Source organism: Empidonax traillii, unplaced genomic scaffold (assembly GCF_003031625.1).
Source record: "Empidonax traillii isolate 1590-97213 ecotype Southwest subspecies unplaced genomic scaffold, ASM303162v1 scaffold468:size725061, whole genome shotgun sequence".
NCBI classification, from domain to species: domain Eukaryota; kingdom Metazoa; phylum Chordata; class Aves; order Passeriformes; family Tyrannidae; genus Empidonax; species Empidonax traillii.
The window spans coordinates 457,670-478,103 of record NW_020955661.1 but is presented as its reverse complement, the minus strand read 5'-3'; the positions used below and the strand labels follow the sequence as shown (position 1 = coordinate 478,103).

The window sequence follows — 20,434 nt, the reverse complement described above, 5'->3', positions numbered from 1 at the left end:
TAGTCTAAAACAATCTTCTTGGATGTCAGGAAAAATAAGAAAAGGAAATAAAAAGGTGAAGCCAAGGATGGTGCCAGAAGATGGTGGAGACAGAGAGAGTCCCTCAGTGACATTTTATACCCTGTGAATTTTTCAGGCCAACTTTTCCATGCTGAGATATCAACCTGTTTTGGGAAGGTTTGAAACACCACACAGACTTCTACAGATTTCACAAATTTAAGGCTGGAACCCTTGGGGAAAAAAGTGAAAAATTTGAATTAAAAAAATCAGCCTCCAAGTGCCTGAGTGCAATGTTAGAAAAAGAAAATTAAAACTAATTTTTCTTGCTTTCACTTAAGGCTCAGTAAAGTTGTTGCTCATTTCAAGTAATTCCTCCCATCCATGTCACAGTCCCTTGGGAGCAGCACTGGCACACAAAGAGCACTGCACAGGGCTCTGACAGTGAAACTGCCGCTTTCCAAAGGCTGCCAAAACCCCAGAGCAAAAAGATGACTCCATCCCAGTGACCCTATCACAGTGGCACCATCCACATACACAGGGAAAACTCAGGCTCAACTCAGGTGACCAGAAAGCCTGACTGGCAACTCAGTAGCTGTATATCAACTAAAAAAAAAAAATCCTGTGCAGTCCCATCTCCTCCCCAGTCTGCCATCCCAAGGAGGAACCTTCTGACAATGCATGTGATGAAAAGCTGCCACCTGCCCCAGCCCAGCTCTGTGCCCAGGGCAGTCACAGCAAACACCCCGAGTGCTTTGAACACTGCACTGCACCTGTGCCTGCATCCTTGTGGCAGGAGACTGGAGCATCTTTTCAAGTGAACATCCAGAGAGGCACAGTGCCACATCTGTGATCAACCCTTGCTCCAGAAATCTGGAGTGAATATAACATATCATGGGGCAATTCTGAAAACCCATGTAAAGGAACAGCAAAGCACCCTGTTTGGTAAAGCACTGAACATGTGCCTTCATGTTTCTCAGCAGGGATGCTTTAGCTCAGGTATAGCCAACCAAGGAGACTGACCCACAGGTTTTCCCATGGATGCTCTCATTCCTTATCTAGCTGCCACACAACATCCCACTGATGAAAAATCAGATTCAAAACTGTCTGGGCCCAGCAGCATCAGAAACCGTAACTGTTACATTCAGGCCTCCAGAACTGTGAATGGAGAACTAATCAGTGAGCTGTGAGCCTGTGTCCTACACAACAGTAAAAGCCATGTCCATGGCACCACCTCAGGTGCTTGCTTACTGCCTCCAGATCAGTGCAAAACCCTGGCTCACACTGTATGACAGCCTCAGGAAAATCCTGCAAGAGGCTGTGTCTGAAGCACGGCTGGAAAACCCTCCAGAAAAAGGCAAAATCTGCAAATTCTTTACGTCAAGAATGAAGTGGAAGAAGTTGAGAAATGCAAGATATACTTGGGCTGCTAACCACAAAAGAAGGGTCCTCTGCAGACAGTTTCTCCTTTCACCACTCCTTGCTGCACGGTCACACACAGGGCAGACTGCTGGCATCCACGTCTTGAGTAACATCTGCTCTCCTGGCACTGGTCCTCACTGTCCTCCACAGTGCTGGGAGCAGCAAAGGGCACAACGCAGAGCCAGGTGGCACCCCAGGCCTAATGTACCCTCCTGGGGTACAAGCCAGGACCAAACACACTCCTGCCGCCCTGGAGCAGCAAAAGCCCACATCACCTTCCTGTGACAGGATCGGATGGAAACACCTCAGACTTTAGGCATTTTCAGCACCATTCTACTTTCAAAGGGCTGCACACTGAATCCAGTGGAAACCCTCATGGATTAAGACCCCAGCCAGCAGCGATTTCCACCTGGGAGATGAAGGGGCTCGGGCACCTTTCTGGCCCCGGTGGGTACAACCTGCTGTGGCTCTTGGCCAAGGTGGCCTGTGCTGTGCAAGAGCAGATTTCCAGGGAGCCCGTGCAATCCTCTGCATCCCCCTGGTACAGAGGGGATGAGAAAAAACCTGAGGAGACAGGAGAAAAGACACCTCCCTCCTCTTGCTGGCCCTGGGGCACGAGGGCTGGGGGATGGCTCTTATATGGGGCAAGGGGACAGCAGCTGCCTGGGGGCAGGAGACAGGAGACATCCTCCCAGCAGGAGGATGCTGGGAGCAGTGAAAGGGTGACTGGGAGAAACTGGGCAAAATCAGCCAAGCTTCAATGCAGACAGAAGTCTGGGTGACACCACTTGCCAGAAGCTGACCAGAGCAGCTCTCCCCCTGGCCAGGCTTTCTCAGAGCAGCCAGGCATTGACTGCAGGGAGAACAGAAAAGAGGAAAAGTCAAACAACTGGATATTTTCCCCTTTTCCAACACTAAGCAGTTCTGTCAGGGAAAACAGAACCCAATTCCCATCCTATCTCGACACAGGTAGGGATAGACAGTCCTCAGAAAGTCTGATGCGAGGAGACAAGCCAGCACTGTGTGATGTCTTTTCTGTTTAATTCCACATTGCATTCTGTTTCTGGTTTTCAGGGCTCTCTGAGCCAACAGACCTTTCATGTGCTCTTGGCCTGTCCTGCTGCTTTCAGCAGCACTTCCACGGGGAGAGACAGGGACCCTGGGCAGCTCCTTCACACTGAGAGCACAGGCAGAGTACACCTTGGAGCTGAACATCAGGAAACCATCTGAACTCCCTTTCCTCCTTCTCCTCATTCATAAATTTAATAAAATAACAATAATAATAATAATTAAAACAAAGGCTTATTGGAGCTGTTTCTGCTCAGCTTTCCACAGTCTTTTTTCATGTCACTCTCTGTAATCAGATTTTTTCAAGAAATACTGTGAGAAAAAAAAAATAATAAAAAGCATCTGGAACCAGCTCAGAACATTTCTAATGCTTTTCAGCTTGACTGACTTGGAGTGCATTGACCACACCATTTATATTTTCTTCAGGTACCTGCAAGAAAACAAAAAGAAAGGTCATGACCTCCAGCAAAATTGATGACATGGAAAAGAGGCAGGAGACAAAGCCAGACGAATCCCAAGGAGGCAGGTACTTTGCTGCTGGACACCTGAACTCCACTGAGAAAAGACACACCCGTTAGCCATGGTATCCCTGGAGTTAAGTTATCCCCTTGCTAAGTGAGAACCGGCTGACTTACTGTCATATGGTGGGTGCTCGTGGCAGGGCCACTATTTTGGGGCTTCTCTTTCTCTCTCCTCTTCCTCTCCCCTCCTTTCCCTTCCTTTTGTTGGTGAAGGCCTTGTACACCAGGAGCTCGCTCATGCAAGGTGCCTGTGCTGATTGATTTATGGGGCTGCCTTGGGGCTCCATGGGGTTTTCAGGGGCATCCTACAGGTTTGGGACCCATAAGCTGGGAAGACCATGCTGGGTGACAAGAGAACACGCCTATCAAACAAAGAAGAGAACCACCAGTCTGCTTGTGGTGGGGTTCCCAGATGGTGTGGTGTAGCATCTGCGCTTTCTTATCCAATCTCATGAGGAGATTTAACCACAGAAGTCCATATACAAAATTATTAGTGGGTATCTTTTCACACTTACTGCAAGAAAAATCTCTTGTAACAGAAGATGCAAAAGATCTCAGAGCAACTGTCATCAGTAGAAAAGAACATCACAAGTAAAGTTACATCAGACAAAAAGGGGCATCAGACCATTACATGAACTCCAAGACACTGCTCAGGGAACAGGCAGCTCTTGGAAAGTGGAAAGAGGACAGAGGGAAAAACAAACTGTGTGTGAGCTGCTGCAAGAAGCCAAAATAATTCATGTTAAGTAAGTTAAAGAAGGACTGTCTGCTCTGCAAGAGGAGGAGGCCTGGAGCACAATACCTGGATTCACTGACACTTTCCAGAGCTCAGACAGTCGGAATACAACTGGACTGTGACTTTCATCAAGGCTTTTAACAAAACTGAGGAAAAAACCCATGAGAAATAACAAGAAAAATGTTCAATTTTCCAATGGGAAGAAGGAATAATTCTGATGATGTATGAACAAAAACCATCTTGGAAAAGAAGAAAATAATCTTAAACAACATACAGAGAACTCTTCTGGGTTAGGAAGAAAACCCTAGCATGCCTTCAGGCACTGGGAATAGGACTTTCCATTACTTCCCCTTCCATCATTTTTCCCAGTACACTGAACACTGCAGAGGAAGAAGCTGTTTGACTCCTTGCCTCTCCAGAAGATAATGAAAAAAGGCACAGGAGTCAGTTTTTCAAACCACACTCTCCTTGTCAGCCCCAGTGATGCTCAGCAGAACAGCTCTCTCCGTATGCTCTGTTAGCACTGGATAGAAGCAGGAGAAAGCAGCACTGGCCAGTTCTGGCCAACTGACTTTGACCTGCACAGACCCACTTACTGCCTGAAACACATTGGGCTGGTTCTTCACTCCCTGAAAAATGTCTGACTCCCTTAAGGGCATGGAAATGGTATCAATCACCCCACAAAGCTTTGGGCCGGATTTTCTCCAGGACAGAGGGGACCTTTGCAGGACCCATCCTATTTTTGGCAACAGAGGAGGAATTCTACCTCTCCCTGCCCTTGGAAATGATCCCTGTCCAGGACAGCTGGTGCACTGCGTTCACTTCTCAGGCAGTGCTCAGATCAAAGCACCAACCATTAAGGGAGAAGTGAAGTTCCAAACTACATCCCAGACACAGCTTCAGCCTCTTCAGAAGGAAAATGCTGGTGAAGGAGAGCAAGGCATCTGTGAGCATGAGGCAGCCAAGAGCAGAGCACATGGAAAGGGGACTCTTCTCCCTTGCTCTCTCTAGAGGGAGCTGGAAACTGTGGCAGTCACCTGCCAGACCTTTCATCACCCAGGGGACAGGCCAGAGGCCTGGAGGTTCCTATCTCCAACACTGTCTCTCTTGATTTCCTCTCAAGCATAAGTCCTGATTTCCAGGGCAAACATCTACAGTGATAGCATTGCAGGAAGACCTCAGTATTTACACCCCAGCAACAAAAACCACCTTAAGATGCAGAGTAGGGAAAAAAAAAAAACCAGAACAAAGGGAACAACAAGCTTTTATAAAGTGCTCCAAATTGTTGACAATTGGTCAGTACCTCAAATAAAGACAGGGAGGATTTAGACGAAGGGTTCAAGATGCACTTAGACCATGTTAGAAATGTCACTAGAAGTCATGGTATCTGTGTAGCAAAGTTAGGGAAAACATGACAAAACCTAGGTCAGGGTCTTGGCCAACACAAACACCCTAGAGACCAAAACACATGAAACCCAGCCAGTGTGCCTAGAGTAAAGTCAGGCAGAGGAGGGCTTGAAATGCACCTTCCAAAGGATGGAGGAGTTTGACAGCTAAAAAAGCACTGTCCAGGTGAAAAGGCTTTCAAACCATAGAGAAAGAAAACATGAAGTAGCAAAGAAAAACACTTGAATACTGCTTTGAGTAAGGAACATCTGCAGACCTCAGTGCATGGCCCCACAATGCCCTCCAGCTGATGGGAGGCAAGATCAGGCCCCTCCTGTGGGGCTGGTGGCAACAGGAAGAAGTTCTCCAACAGGGTGGAACTGCCTGCAGAGTCATCACAATTGCATGGCACAAGTTTTCAGTTAAAGACCTCTTTTAACTGACAGGGCTGAGCTCTCCAGACATGGCTTGACACCTAGAAGCACTCTGCACCTTGTGCTCTGCACAGAGAGTGGGCACTTGGGGCCACACAATGACAGGAATGTGAGGCAAAGCTAACAGTATTGATTGTTAAATGGTGTTTCATTAACTTACCAGCACAGTTAGAATTCAAGAAAATAAGACAAACATATACAACACTTTGACCTTTGCTATCTGAAACAGTATTTACTTTTACTCTTTACACACATGACCTGCTAATGGTTCATACCAATTGTGAAATTAAAGCTCTTCCCCACCCCCCTCAAAACCTTCTTTGAACTCACTGGAGCTTTCACAGGTCAAAGGTAGGGCCTGAGCAGTGAATTTGCAGTGATGAAAGGAGAAGTATAATGCAAAAAATGGCACATTTTAAAAAAATCAAAACCCACAACTGAATAGCACAATGCAGCTGAGTTTTGTAGCTTTGTTAGCACGTGGGCTACTGACTCTCTTCCTCAGGACCAGGGAAAGGGGCTCCAAGACAATGTAATTCTGCTTCCGGCTAAAGGCACAGCAATTTTCCCTTTCTGGGGAAATTCCTCCTTTTTGAGGGGGTCCTATAAAGCCAAAGGAAGACCAAAGGTAGGCCAAAAAAAGTAAAATATCCATCAGTATAAAACAGAACTCTGCAAGGATGGCAAGACCCTCATGTTGATGATTGCACTGTAACTCTGTTTATGGGCACTCATGAAAACAAACATGGCAACAAATTTATTTGCTTCAAAATTGCCTTCCCTTGCTGTGCTGGCAATTATTGCTCTTTTATCAAAGGTCTGCACCATGAGGAGGAAGATGCAAGAGCAGCAGAGCTAAGAAATGGGTTTCGAAACACAAAGGTTAGGGCCATGCAGGCCCCAAGAGATGAAGGCAGGGGTCTGCTACTGGGAGACTCTCCAAAATGTTCCCCACACACAGAGGCATCTGGGATGGCCCACCCTTAAGTGCAAGGAAGCACCTAAAGAAGCACCTTCCCCTGAAGGGTGGGTCGTGACAGCACCGTCCTCAGAGTCTGGAGCCTGCAACTATGTCTGTAGCAAAATGGGAGAGGTTTTGTGGCTCTTTCTAATAAAAGACAGGGATGCAGTTAACAAGACTGCTCGAGGAGGCTGTGAAGTCTCCCTTGCTGCAAGTCTTTAAGAACTGGGAGCAGCATTTTTTCCAGAACAACACTCGCTAACACAGCTTTGCCTTTGGGTAGGGCTGGGCTTGGTTCAGGAGCCTCTGACAGAGGGCAGTGACAGCCAGAAGGAGGCTGGAGAGGTGTCTGCTGGGCTATATCGAAGCAAAGGCGCTCCAACAAGCTATCCAGATGGAAATGACATTCTCATCATGAGTTTTCTCCCAGGGAAAAGATCTGCCCTATTGCAAAAAAGCTGTCTTCATACTCACCAATGCGTGATCAAACTTAAAAGTACTGATGTAGTAGGCTGGGATGTCGGCTGCAGCCAAAGGCTCAGAAATCTGAGCAACAATTCCACATTCATCTGTGGGGAGACAAAAAATCAATCTTTGTCTGGAGGGGCTTGCAGAACTCCCAGGGCTCACCAACTCCACAGTTACACAGGGAGACAGGGAGTAGTTTGTCTTTACAAATTCCAACCAAAAGGAACCTCTGTAATAAAATGTGTTCTTTCTCACAGTATTAGGCTTTTTTGGGTGCATTTAATTTTATTACCTTCTTTTTGCTACAGAGAAATGCAGATCTCAAAAGGCGCAAACATTAGAACTGAAACCATTTTCAGAGGTCCAAAGAAATGACTGATGTTCAGGAAGGAAGCACCAAAACCAGCCTCATATGCCCTTTACCTCCACTTTTGTGTGCTATCAAACACTTTGCTCAGCACCTTTGAGAGAGGAGATGCTGAACCACCTGTCAGCCTGGCGACATGGTTCCTAGGCCGCAGCCACCAGAGCCCCTGAGACAGGATTTCATGCCAATTTCATCACAGAATCATCACAGAATGTTAAGGGGTTGGAATGGACCTTAAAGATCATCTAGTCCCCAACCCCTCTGTCATGGCCAGGGACACCTCCCACTAGACCAGGTTGCTCAAGGCCTTATCCTACCTGACTCTGAACATTGCCAGGGCTGGGGCATCCACAACCTCCCTGGGCAACTTGTGCCAATGTCTCACCACCCTCACAGGGAAAAATTTCTTCCTAATATCTAACCTAAATTTCCCCTCTGTCAGTTTGAACCCATTAATCCTTGTTCTGTCACTGCAGTTCCTGATGAAGGGTCCCTCTCTGGCTTCCCTGCAGGTCCCTTCAGATACTGGCAGGTGATGTGAGGTCTCCACACAATCTTCTGTTCTCCAGGCTCAGGAGCCCCAGCTTTCTCAGCCTGTCTTCATAGGAGAGAGGTCCTTCAGCTCTCTTATCAACTTTGTGGCCCCCTCTGGACTTGTTCCAACAGTTCCACAAGATCTGTACACAGTGCTCCAAGTGGGGTCTTACAAGAGCAGAGTAAAGCAGAAAAATCACCTCCTTTGACCTGCTGGCCCCGCTCTCTTGGATGCAGCCCAGGATCTGGTTGGCTGTTTGGGCTATATGGTTGGCTTTCTGGGCTTTAAATGGAATTTAAATTTAAATTGTTCATCTGTCTTGTTCGTAGCAGATAAAATGATAACACTGTTTTCAGATGAAACCTTGAGTTTCACCGATCTGAATTCAACATTTCAACTTGATTTTAAGTTCGCATATTTAAACATATGTAGGGACCTGGTCATTGTCCTGATGTGCCATCAGTGACATATCTACATATTTTGCCTCTAAGATGCTTAAAGAGAAGGTACGTGAAGATTTCCTTTTTGCTACTTTTGGTTGTCTGGTGTAGAAGTTGCAATTAAATATAAAAATTGGCCAAACATTTTTACAGAAATTGTTTGAAGCTTGTACTTTGTAACTAGTTCAGAGCCCATGGGAAGGATTCCCCGTGTTTCCTGAAGATCAGGCCTTTGTTGCAGTATTCAGATCAGAGCCTTGAAATTGCAGGGGACACAAAAATAAGAAGAACATGCCTCCAGGCATGAAGCACTTGCTCTGTGTTACTTAGGACCAATATTTTTTTGAATAGAGAAAACCTGCAGCATTGAATGTGAAACATCTGAAAACAGGACTCCCACTTGGACAGCTATAAATCTATACTAAATCTATTGAAGTCAGAGAATAACCTGATCTGGGCCCCTCAGTTCAGGAAGGACATGAAGGTGCCGGAGCAGGTCCAGAGAAGAGCAGTGAGGCTGGTGAAGGGACTTGAGCACAAGTGCTGTCAGGAGAGGCTGAAGGAGCTGGGGTTGTTGAGCCTGAAAAAAAGGAGGCTCAGGGGTGACCTCATCACTCTCAACAACTCCCTGACAGGAGGCTGTAGCCAGATGGGAGTTGGTCTCTTCTCCCAGGCAAGGGTCAGTACGACAAGAGGGCTCATTCTTTGGAATGGGCTGCCCAGGGAGGTGGTGGATTCTCTGTCCCTGGAGGTTTTTAAGATGAAAATGGATGTGGCACTGAGTGCCATGGTCTAGTAACCACAGTGGTAGTGGATCAAGGGTTGGACTGGATGATCTCAGAGCCGGGTTCCCAACCCGGCTGATTCTGTGATTCTGTGATCTCCGCACTGGACTGTGCCTTTGGACCACTGATTTCAGTAATTTACAATGCATTTCCATGCCACCTTTTGCCCAGTTTTTCTCTTTAATCAGACCCCCAGAAGTAGCCCCCTAAAGTCCAGCAGATGAATGCAATTGAGCTGGAGTTGTCAAGCACGCAGCACTTTCAGGAGTACATTTAGAAGTCTGGCTTAATAGGTAGGAGTCAGACTTCTCCTGTCTGAAAATCTCAGCTCACAAAGTCATGTTAAGCTGCTGACTCTCAAAACCCCTCATCCTCAGATGGATTTTTCCATACTCCTTGCAGGTCCTGAGGCGACTGACTGCCTGCACACCAACTGATGCTGCAAATGTCACCTACCGAAGCCAAGGGGTTGCCCACCAATCCGCACCATCTTCCACAGCTCACCAGAAGCACTTGTAAACAACAAATTATTAGGGAATCTGTAAAAGCAAAGGAGCACCAAACATGGCAATTAAAACACAGCAGTGTGTCAGATTCTGCCTGCGGGGATCTGCTCTTCCTGCATCCCTGCAACATTTGGAGTCAACAGCAGCAGGGCAGCAGCTCGGGCAAACTGGGAAAACTCAAGGCAAGGGGGGCAGATGCACCTGCCTGCCCCTCCAGGTGTTCTATGGTAAGTCGGCATCCTTGTGAGAGAGGCACAGGAAAAGATTTCTAAGAAACAGGCTGTGCCCCAGCTTTACAAACATTGAGACTGTGCAGGTTTCATTTGAGCTGCATTTGGACACACCTAGGGATGGAATATGTTTCCATACCTGCTCTCAGGAATGTAAATGTCGACCACTGTTGTTGTGTTTGAGCACCATCAGTGCTTCTTTCCATACTATCCCCAGGAGGTCCCTGGTATCTCTGCAGAGATCCTTATTTCTTAGCAGGGGAAAGGAGACCAGTGGGTAAGAGACTTGCCCAAGGTCAGCCAGGCAACCTGTGATGGGAGGAGAATTGGTCTCCCAGGTTTCCCACGCCCAGGCTGGAGCTCTAGCCCTCTGGCCAGTCTTGAAGGAAGGCAAAGGTTTACTCCAATAAGGTCAAAGAAACTTTCAAGAGGGCAATTAATAGTTTGAAAAAAAAGTCCCTGGGGCAGGGGACTTGCCCCCAAGAATCAAACCCAAACACTACACGGTGTCATAAAAGCAGATCTAAGCACTGAGTCTCAGCAGAGCATCCTCTCCAGCCTCCAGACCTCAGAGCCTTCTGTGCTGTGCAGCTGCAGAAGCACAAACACACAGAGAGGTTGATATTTGCTCCCCTGGTAACTTCCTGCTTTTCAGACAAACGAGTCATGGGCTCCCACTGCACAGGGATAACTCAGGACATAATCATCCTAACAAAATTTTGAACGAAGACCAGCCACGTGTCAAAGAAAAGCAGGAGGACAGCGTCCCTGACATCCCCTTCCTGATTTTGGCCTTCATCAGTGAAACTTCAAACAGCTACACTTTTTGGGTTTTGCTCTTAAAAGCACAGTTAATGAACAATACAATAAAAATGCCAAAACCACTCCTCTTTTGAAAGTGAGATAACCCCAAATCACACTGACTTGTGATTTCACTGAGGGCTTGGACAGACAAGCCCAAAATTCAGACACTGGAACTCACATGCCAGATTTCACTCAGGAAAGCGAGAGGGTGGACAGGCCCATGACAACGATGCAATGAAAGTCCCAATAATTAACGTGAAGGAGTCTAAGTTGCTTCCTGCTCCTTTGAAAACATTCCAGGTGCTTTTTTAGAGGTCCAGGTTACCCTAAGACTAATGCTCACCTCTGCTGTGTCTGCACATCCATGACCAAGGAGATATAACCCTCGATGAGAGAAAAAGAGAAAAAGCGAATATGTCCCGAGTCTTCATTGCCCACCACCGAGTCTTTTACTCTGAAGAAACAGAGGAGATGAACATTAACTATGGCTCGAAGAACACAAGAACGCTGTGAAACCAGAAATGTTCATACACTGACTTAGGGAAGTGACACAGAGTCCTGTCACTCTATACTGCTTTTAATTTTTTTATTTTGCAGGAGGGAAAAGGGCAGTCTCCACATTTGACAGACCTCTCCCATCCCTGCCCCAAGGTCCCCTCGCATGAGGCTGTGGGCCAGGAGCCACAGGCACCAAGGGGCAGCAGCCCAGCCAGCTGTGCAGATATGCAGCACACTGACCACATGGCTGCCCTTAGTTTCACTCTGAAAAGCTCAGCTTTCCAAAACCAGCACCCTCTTTGGGCACCCTCAAGCCTGTTGGGCTTCCACCTATCAGGACAACCCTCCTGAGTCTGTGAAACCTCCCTCCCCCAGTCCAGAGCACTGGAGCAGCCCAAGTCCACAGCAGATCCCTGGGCATCCCAGAGGAGCAATGGGAATATGCACCTCCAGACACCAGGCTGGAAGCCCATTTCCCTGAGTGACCTACCCATTGGAGTAAAACATGACATCCATTAGGAGTGTAGCAACAGTAGGAAGGGTGTCTGGATCCAGGCTGGTGACGCAGAACATATTACTCGGACTGGAAAGGGGATGAATGACAGGCCTCTGAACTGGAAGAGACACACAGACACACACAACTGTGAAGCCACATCTGCAGCAGGTTCCTCTCGTATTATCCAAGCACTGGCAGCAGCCGCAGAGAAAGCTGAAGGTATCTGCTGGCTAAAGACATGCTGGCTCTCAGACAGGGACTGAGGGACCTGTGGACAACCTGCTCTTGTGCTGCTCTCCCTGGGGTACAGTGTGGGATCACCCTGAGTACCCAGCCCAGCTCTCCACTCCTAAGGGCTTTCACGCCATCAGGTGCAGCCACATGAGATGAGGGGCAAGCTAAAGGAGGTGCCAAGACAAACTAAAGAGTGGAAAAAAATTCAGGCTTCCACCATTTAAAAGGCAAGGCTATAGAAGGCATTTCTCCAGCTGTGGCTGTTGGCAGTCTGTCCTCTTTTCCCTCATTTCTGGGGATGATAATATCTGGAAAAATGAAAAACCAGCTGCCAAAGAACAGTTTGGCAAACACATTGCAGCCAGTGGTTGAGAAGCAGCCAGTATTTAGGCAAGCAACTAGTGAATAGAGCAACACAGTAAACTACATACCTGTGCCTAATCAACACATTTCACTGTGCCCTTCCTTAATGCTTTTTTTTGTTTAAGCCTCATTTTCTTAAACCAGATGATTTACAGCTCTTGAGTGACAAAACTGAGTGGCACTTCATCAAAACTGGTCTCTGGTTTTTTTTGGTTATGGGCAAAAAGTTACACAGACGTCTCTAGCTAAACATATGTATTTGTTCCTTTTCCTAACTGTGTCCTTTGGCTTGATGCTTGTTCCTCTAGATTGCAAACATCCAAAGCTTTTGTACAGTCCTGAGCTCATTGTGGCCTTGATCCTCACTGGCACTGAAGTGTAGAAGTTGAACAACAATCTTCTCGATGCATCACTGCAATACTTAAACAAGCCATTTTCTTTTGGAACATTGAAGCATGGAAATATGGGCTGCAGACAATGGTTTTTTTGCAACTGCAATGAACTGTACTTTAACCTTCTATCCTACAAAAGGTATGTCTCCTCTAGAGATGTGAAATGAGCATTAAAAGGCCAAAATTCAGCAAAACTCATCAGCACTGCTCAGAAAGTTAAGAACCTACTCAAATCCTTGGTTGTACTGGGATAGCCTTGTAAGATTATTATCTTACAACAGGATAAGCATTCCCCCCAAATGTTGGAGGAAGCTAGGAGGCAGGACTTCCACCCCATGTGTCATGGAGACCAACTCCCTGGCAAGCTGAGCCTGTGCCGGTCCTTACCTAGTTTTGGTTTGACAAATCCATTTGTTATCCCAAAGTCATCAGCAGCCACTGTCTCCCCATTCACTACTCTGAGGATGGTGAACTCGGCAGCCAGCGTGTGCATCACGAAGGGCAGGTCTCGCTCACGCACCTGGAGGTGACAACAGGATTATCTGGTGATGAGTGGGCTCCAGAAGTGACAAGACACTGTAGTGGAGGGCACATGTTTTCATGCAAACTGGACACGACTCCTGCTTGAGTTAGCGGGTGTGTAATGATAATTACCCTCTGGGTAAGTGTCTTACAGAAGCACACTTGGTGATACCAGTATGAGCCTCAGAGTGCTTTTAAGAAGAGTGTGGAGATTTCTAAGAGGAGGATGCCTCACGTCTTTTCCAGCATCCCTTCAAGAACTCAGTACTGCCTTGTTCTTCAGCCTTGTTTCCTGAGGAAATAAGGTTGGGCCCTCTGTGCAGGCACACACACACACACACACACACACACACACACACTTGTGAGACAGAAAGACAGTCTGTCCAAAACACTGAGAGAGTAACTGTAGAGTGGGCTCAGCACTCTCCTTAGACACCACACAACTCATGACAACAAATGCTTTGTTCCGTGGGAAAAGCTCCTGAGATGTTAGAAAGCTTAACTACAAGGGACAGAGCTCTGGGGAAAGCAGACTTTGGTTCTTCTGCCATTCCCCAAACAACTTGTTCCCAGAAATGCCTAACTGAACTCTCATCTGGTGGCAGTAACTCCTGCCTTTTCCCCTCACATTCTCTTACCAGGATGAAGTCCGTCTGATAGGTGGAGAGCATAAACACTGAGATGTTTTGGTCAGCTAGTGGTGCTATTACTGACTTGGCAATTTTGGTCACTCCAATGGGCTGGGAGCTGGAGAAGCCACCTCCACCAGACACCACGTTGAGGGCAAGCCATGTCGCATCAGCCACGCTCAAGTGCTCTGAGGAAGGAAGCTCTGAAAAGAGACAGAACGGGAGGACAGAGGTTTGTTTTAGAGGCAGGGAGAACCAGGTCCACCATCTGTCAGTATGTGGTTAGCACAGACCTCAGTGCAAGGAATGAGATGAACCCCTTCATCCAGCCAACCTCCTGGGCTTCCCCACGCTACTCTGCAGGATGGTATTGTGCTGGTTTTTACACATACTGATTGCATCAACTTCCATGGCAGGACTCATACAGACTGTCGAGAACAACACAGGGAACTAACTGCCTGAGACCCAGCAATTCACCTGGCCCTGGTGACCTTCCCACGTGGAAACAGCCCAAGGTCTTTGATTTAACTTGAATAATTTCTATCACACAATTTCTCTGAACACTTTACTCAGGCTTTTCTTGTCTCTTTTGTTTCCATTTTCCCACTCTAATCTAAAACCAAATTTTGTTCTCCTGGATTTGAGATGGAGGGTGACAGAACAGCCTGGGCACTATCCAAGATTTCGGAGATGCAGAGCAGGCACCCTATGCATCTGTGGGCTGCAGCCCCCATCTCTAAAGCAGAAGAGCCACATAGTTCTGTCAGAGACGGACGGTGTAACACATACACCAGGGTTTACAAGGTAAGCACATACCAGGATAATGGAAATCTTTTTTAAGAATAACCCCATTCCACTCGCTTCTAGTCTGTTGTGGTTAAGTAGTTAAAAATCTGCAGCTAAACCATTTAATACAAATTATTAACTGTTTTAAAGAACCCTTAATGCATTAACAGCCCAGAAAACCAGAGTCAGACTCTGGAATGAAGGCATACACTAAGATCCTCAGGACTTTGGATTTTAGTTTGGCAAATTACAGAAATAAACAGTTTAGATCCAGATCCAGACTAACATGCATAATCTCAGTTGAATCTATTTGGTGTAAGGAACATGACCTCAGATGCAGATCCAACCAGAAAGGACACAGCAGAGGTCCCAGTGGAAACCTACACACTTTGCTCAGAGGTGAGAGCAGCCCAGGAATTTGAAAGCATAAACCCCAGCATCACTGCTCCTGCAGTCAGTGCCCTGGCACTGCAGACTTATCACCATATCCACCCACTCGTGGCTCCTCCATACAGTATCCTTTCCTTTGCCTTCAGTGAGACCTTTGGGAGCTGTTTCTGTACAGCCCCAAACACTGTGTAATAAATTCTTAACCTCACCCTGAGACAATGACAGCACTGAAAACCCAAAATGAACTAAATAACAAACACTGTTCATTTTGCTCTCTTCAATAACCTCAACTGTGTGTGGCATGAGAATAACCCTGAGCAAACACACTGCCAAACAGTGAAGACACTGAGGGTTCTGCTTCTGCATTTTGATGTTTAGCTTCATAAGCCAATGTTTTTTACTGAGTAATCAGAGCTTACATGGAATGAAAACTAGACACAGGGAGAGGGAGTAAGTTTGTGCATTAATTAATAGAATGTTACCTTGAAGAGACCAGTGCAAGTTGCTTGCAGCAAATTATTACAGCAAAATAACCATTTTCTGATCAGACAGCCCTCTGCATCAGAAAAGCACCCCCAAAGCCTAGCTTACTGCATCACCTGGCACGGAGAAGCTAGGGCTCAAACCAGCTGCTGCTGAGCTCTGCTTGCTTCAGGGTCCTGTGCTCACCAACCACTGGGCATGTCCCAGGTGTGTCCAAGTTCACTAATGATGCCTAAATGGCAGCGAGAAGAGATTACACAACTTATTTCCCTCTCTATAAACAGCGTAGATGATATTCCTGCTTTATACAGGTGACACGGGGCTGGGCGCAGTTCATCACATACCAGTTCCAATACCATTTTGGGTCAAGCATATGATGGAAGATGTAGTATTTCATGGTGGACAGAGGCATTACCACGTTTCAGTCCAGCAGCAGCTGCACTGGAGGAGCTGCCCCAAGAAGACCTCATCAACCTCTTCCTCAGGGGGCAGGATGGATGATTTGCCCACTGCAGTTGTAATTACTGGGAAGTGTTGATCACGTTGGGGTTTATGTGTTTACAGGTCCTGTGAAGTGTGACAGGGGCCATTGCATTTGCTTAAGTAACCTGCTTCTCACAATTCAATTAACTTTGCAAAAATATATATAGGAAGTGATTGAAATACCAATTTTGGACACTGTCTCCACTAGGCAGCCAGATGGAAAAATACAGCCCAAATTTTAAGGAAACAAACTCAGGTTGGAGGCTCAACAAATTCATCTAAATAGCATCAAATAAATCACATGGAACAGTGCTTTGCCCAGGAAGCTGTTAAATGCTGTAAACCCAAGGAGAGCCAAAAACACCAGTTGTAACATTAACACAGAATCACAGAAAATGCTGAGTTGGAAGGGACCCACAAGGATCATCAACTTCTGGTCCTGCACAGGACCATCCCCAAGAGTCATACTATGTGCCATTTGGCAGCCCCAGTTGAAGTAAAGCAGCCTCCATGGCGCACATGATCCTGGGAAGAGAGGTGGTGAGTATCATAGCAGCCATAAGTGGCTCCTCAGCAAAAATAATCAATACCATTTCCAAGGAGGACAACAAACATTGGCTGAAACCCAAATAAGGATTGAATTGCTGCCACTGGAGCACTATGCAATGCTGTAAGTACTGTGAGCTGGTGCTCCATGTGGCACTCCTAAAATACTTTGGGAGGTTGCTGGGCAGATGATGAGATTCCAGCTCATGGGTCTCTGCAAGCAGCCAAGGAGGTCACAGAAAGCAGGAAAGAAAAAATCTCCCGCTTTTAAAGCCCTGACCAAAGAGTCAGCCCGATAGTGTAGGTCTGCACAACACTGGTAAAACAACATTTTTTCTGCCTACTTTTTCTACCCTGGGGACCCTTCAGTCTCACGCACCCTGCATAGCAAGAGACAAAGCACCAGGAGCCAGTCCTCCCACTGCAGAAGAACACTGGAAAATGTGCAAAATGCCCTGAAAGGGCAACACCACCAGAACTTTTTTCCCCTTCTGTATCTACTTTAAATGGGTTCAGGTTTCTCACAAAAAGCTCTGTAGTAGAAATGCATCTCACCTACCCACATTGATAGCTGGGTGAGTCCTGTGCAACGTGTTGCCAATCAGTAACAAAAATACCTCCACAAAAATACCCTGTTTTCTGTGGAGCCTGCTCCAACTTAATGACAATCAGACACTCACTTCAGGACACCTATGTTTTCAAGTGAAACTACAGATAAATGATGGATTTATCATAGTCCTTGGAGAGAAATGAAGGCACTCAGTAGGTTGTTCCTTTGGTGTGGCATTTTGGATCATCTCCTAAGCACTTATCTTCACTCAGTACACAATTTTTTGCATAGCAGAATGCCCTGAGTGATATGCTACTCCCTGGTTTGTTCTGATAATCTGAATGAACCAATTATTCATATGATTCATCATTGTAAGACTTGAGTTTTCAGCCAAATACTAAAAAATAAGGAAATTTAAAAGTACTGTGGATTTTCTGACCAGCCTTCTGACCTTAAAAGCCTTATTCTGTATTTATTTCACCTTTTATGGCTTCCCTCTGCAAAAATGGCATCCAGACGCTGGCTTGTATTAAAAAGACAGAGAAAACGGCTCCTGCAGTAGCAGGGCTCCAGTGGTCAGTCACTAAAAATAAAAGCACTACCAACTGCAAAAGTCATGATAAATCAGGAGAGCTGTCACCAGTGCCTCAATGTGGCAGCACAGTTATGTATATATATATATATTTTTTAACAGGATTTTTGTGTTTATTAAGGGGTTCTCTTCCTACTATCCAGTAGAAGCTTTTCACTGCTCTGCAGTTTTTAAATCCCATCTTATAATGAAGTGAGGGATTATCTCGGGTCATGAAGCCTGAGCCACAGCCTAGTGTCTGACTTTCCTGTTGGCTTCACCATGCCAGAGGGGCTGGAGAGGTGCTGCCATGCAGACTGCAATGCCCAACCCCCAGCAGGCCCACGGGGAGCTGGGGCACAAAGGGCCCATTGCCAGCACCCACTGGGGTGGTTTCCCTGACATCTGCATAAAGTACCTGTGTTTGAACTGGATATCTCTGCTCAGGAAACATTTTAGGAACTTTTATTCTTTCAGGCACTGTGGAAATTGGCCACATAAGCTCCAAATCTTGAGGGAAGAGTGGGTGGAAGATAACACCCTGAACCCCATTTCTTTTGAGAAATCAGGCAAAGTAAATATTCCTTTAATGTTGGGAAATGGAGTACTCTGCTTCTCTCACTTCCAGAAAATATCAGAAAGGGGAAAAAGCAGAATAAAGGTGTTTATTTATCAGTTTCCAAAGTGTGCTAAAATCCAGAAAGAGCTCTGAAGCTGGTCCAATGGCCAGCTTTGTGTGTCCTGGTCCTCACTACTCTGGAAGCATGAGGGTTGTTGCTGCTGGATGTCCTACTCCTCACTTTACTCTGCTGCATGGACAATCCAAATGGATCCAGCACTGTGTTTCCCCCATGGGACCCCACCAGGGCAGCAAAAACATCCTGGGGATGTTACAAGGCAAATCATAACCTTTCAAAGGATGCAAACAGCCTTTATTTTGGCCTTAAAACACGTAGGTTGCCAGCTTCACACTTAATAACTGGGAGCAAAGATTTCTGCTGCCACACAAATTCTAAGCAAGCCCCCTGGGCAGTTTGGAGTTCAGGGTGAGGTGGCCACCAGGCAGAAAGTCCTTGATGTCAGTTTGGTCCAAGTGCCAGAGAGCATTCCCACACCACGGGACTTATCTAAGCATAATAGTCAGGCAAGGTGAGAGCTCGTTGCTTGGCTTAGGTCCAGAAAGTTAATGCTTCTGTGCTCAAGAAAGGAAGAAAATCCCACAGCTCTGAACCAGCCAAAAGCATCTCAAATGGCAACAAGCTTGAGCTCATCCTGGGAAGAGGTCAGCATGCTCACAGTCAAGCAGCTTTTGCAATTTTTTCCATTTATGCTAATGGTTTGGTCAGCTGCCACCTTCATCACAGGGCAATACCAGAGGTGATCATTGCATCAGAGAATGGTTTGGGCGGGAAGGGACCTTTACAGGCCAACTAATTCAACCTCCCTGCAGTGAGCGGGGACGTTTCAACTAGAGCAGGTTGCTCCAAGCCCCCTAATCTTGAATATGTCCAGAGATGGGGTATCCACCACCTTTCTGGGCAACCAGAGATGCTGTGCCAGAAGCAGGAACAGAAGTGAGCTCTGTGAACACAACCTGTGACATGAGGAGTGCAGTGCCTCCAGCACTGGGTCTCTGTGTGCAGCGTGCTCAGGCTCAGGCTCGGATGTGGGAGCTGGCAGTGAGACATCTCTCATCCAGGGCACAGCAGGGCTTTTTAGTGCTCTACATGTTTATTAGATACCAAGTGGTGCCAGCAAATGGGACAGCAGGTTTTCCCAGGATCTCAGCGGACCATCAAACTTCAATTTTCACCTCTTTCATCTTAAATTTGCTCCTGATGAACCTGTGTACCTGCAGGACTAGATCCACAGCTGGGGAACCTCGCCATCTCTAACTGTGTGCTTCTGTGTTTCTGACATTTTCTCCTAGCAGAGCATGCAAAAGTTAGGGTTTTTTTTATTCCAAGCAGCCTCAACAGGGAAGGTGTGAAACCTGTCATCTCATTTTTCTATTTAGGTATTATCCCACTCACACAACTGTCAAAAGAACATTGTTAGGTTCATAAACTCACACTCTGCAATGCTTCTGTGCCTCAGTTTTCTATTCATAAAGTGGGTAAAACCCCCTATTTCTTCTAAATCTTGCTCTAAAGAACCAGTAAACCAGCTGAGGTTTATATACATCTGACAACTGAAGGACTTCACAGCTAATGCAAAGCAGCATGGAAGATTTCTGCCCTAAGAGGGAGTGTGGCAAAGATTTGAATGTCTAAAAACAGGATTAGAATTCCAAGGGAATTGGGAAGTTTTGTTCTGGCCTCTTTGAACATCTTTGCTTTATCACTGAGGGAGGAAGCTGTTGGTGCTAGTGCTATTCCAGGGATAATCAGATAGGTTTGAAAGGCAAAGGTCTCTCACTTTCCACTATCAAGACCATAAAAGACAGAAAAATAGACAGAGGAAAAGAAAGAAAAAGAAAAAAAGAAGTAAGCAAACAAGAATGATCTCTAGGAGAAAAAAAAAAGCACCCTGAACCTGCCAAAGTCCCACTCCCTGAGCTCTGAGCAGCTGGCTCAGAGCACCCAGTACGGACCAGCTCTCCCCAAACTCACATCTTCCAGGAGTGTTCCCAAAACAACTTTAAGCAAATGCATCTTCCCTCGATTCTTGCATGATGTTCCTCTTATACTAGTCCTTGTCTGTTACAGATATTCTTTCAGTTTATGGAGTAACTAACCCTAAAGGCTATTTAGTTATATTAGAATCAGTGAACCGAGTGCAATTTTCTCATGTTGTCTTGACCATTCAATTCAATCTTTGGCTTGAACCAG

General features: G+C 46.4%; 1 protein-coding gene across 4 annotated transcripts in view; it reads right to left on the bottom strand.

Annotated features, from left to right (window-relative positions):
- Positions 1–2,675: 2,675 nt before the first annotated feature.
- The window catches only part of CASTOR2 (cytosolic arginine sensor for mTORC1 subunit 2), a 118,185-nt gene continuing 100,426 nt past the window's right edge, over positions 2,676–20,434 (bottom strand). Inside the window, exons 3-10 of one of the 4 annotated variants that reach the window (XM_027895797.1) lie at positions 13,804–13,997; positions 13,031–13,163; positions 11,649–11,772; positions 11,004–11,114; positions 9,577–9,659; positions 7,000–7,094; positions 2,817–2,917; positions 2,676–2,714 (exon numbers count right to left, since the gene is read on the bottom strand). In XM_027895797.1, the coding sequence (XP_027751598.1) occupies positions 2,852–2,917; positions 7,000–7,094; positions 9,577–9,659; positions 11,004–11,114; positions 11,649–11,772; positions 13,031–13,163; positions 13,804–13,997 (806 nt within the window). In that variant the 3' untranslated portion in view covers positions 2,676–2,714; positions 2,817–2,851. The other 3 variants (XM_027895796.1, XM_027895793.1, XM_027895795.1) reach the window with 3 other exon arrangements.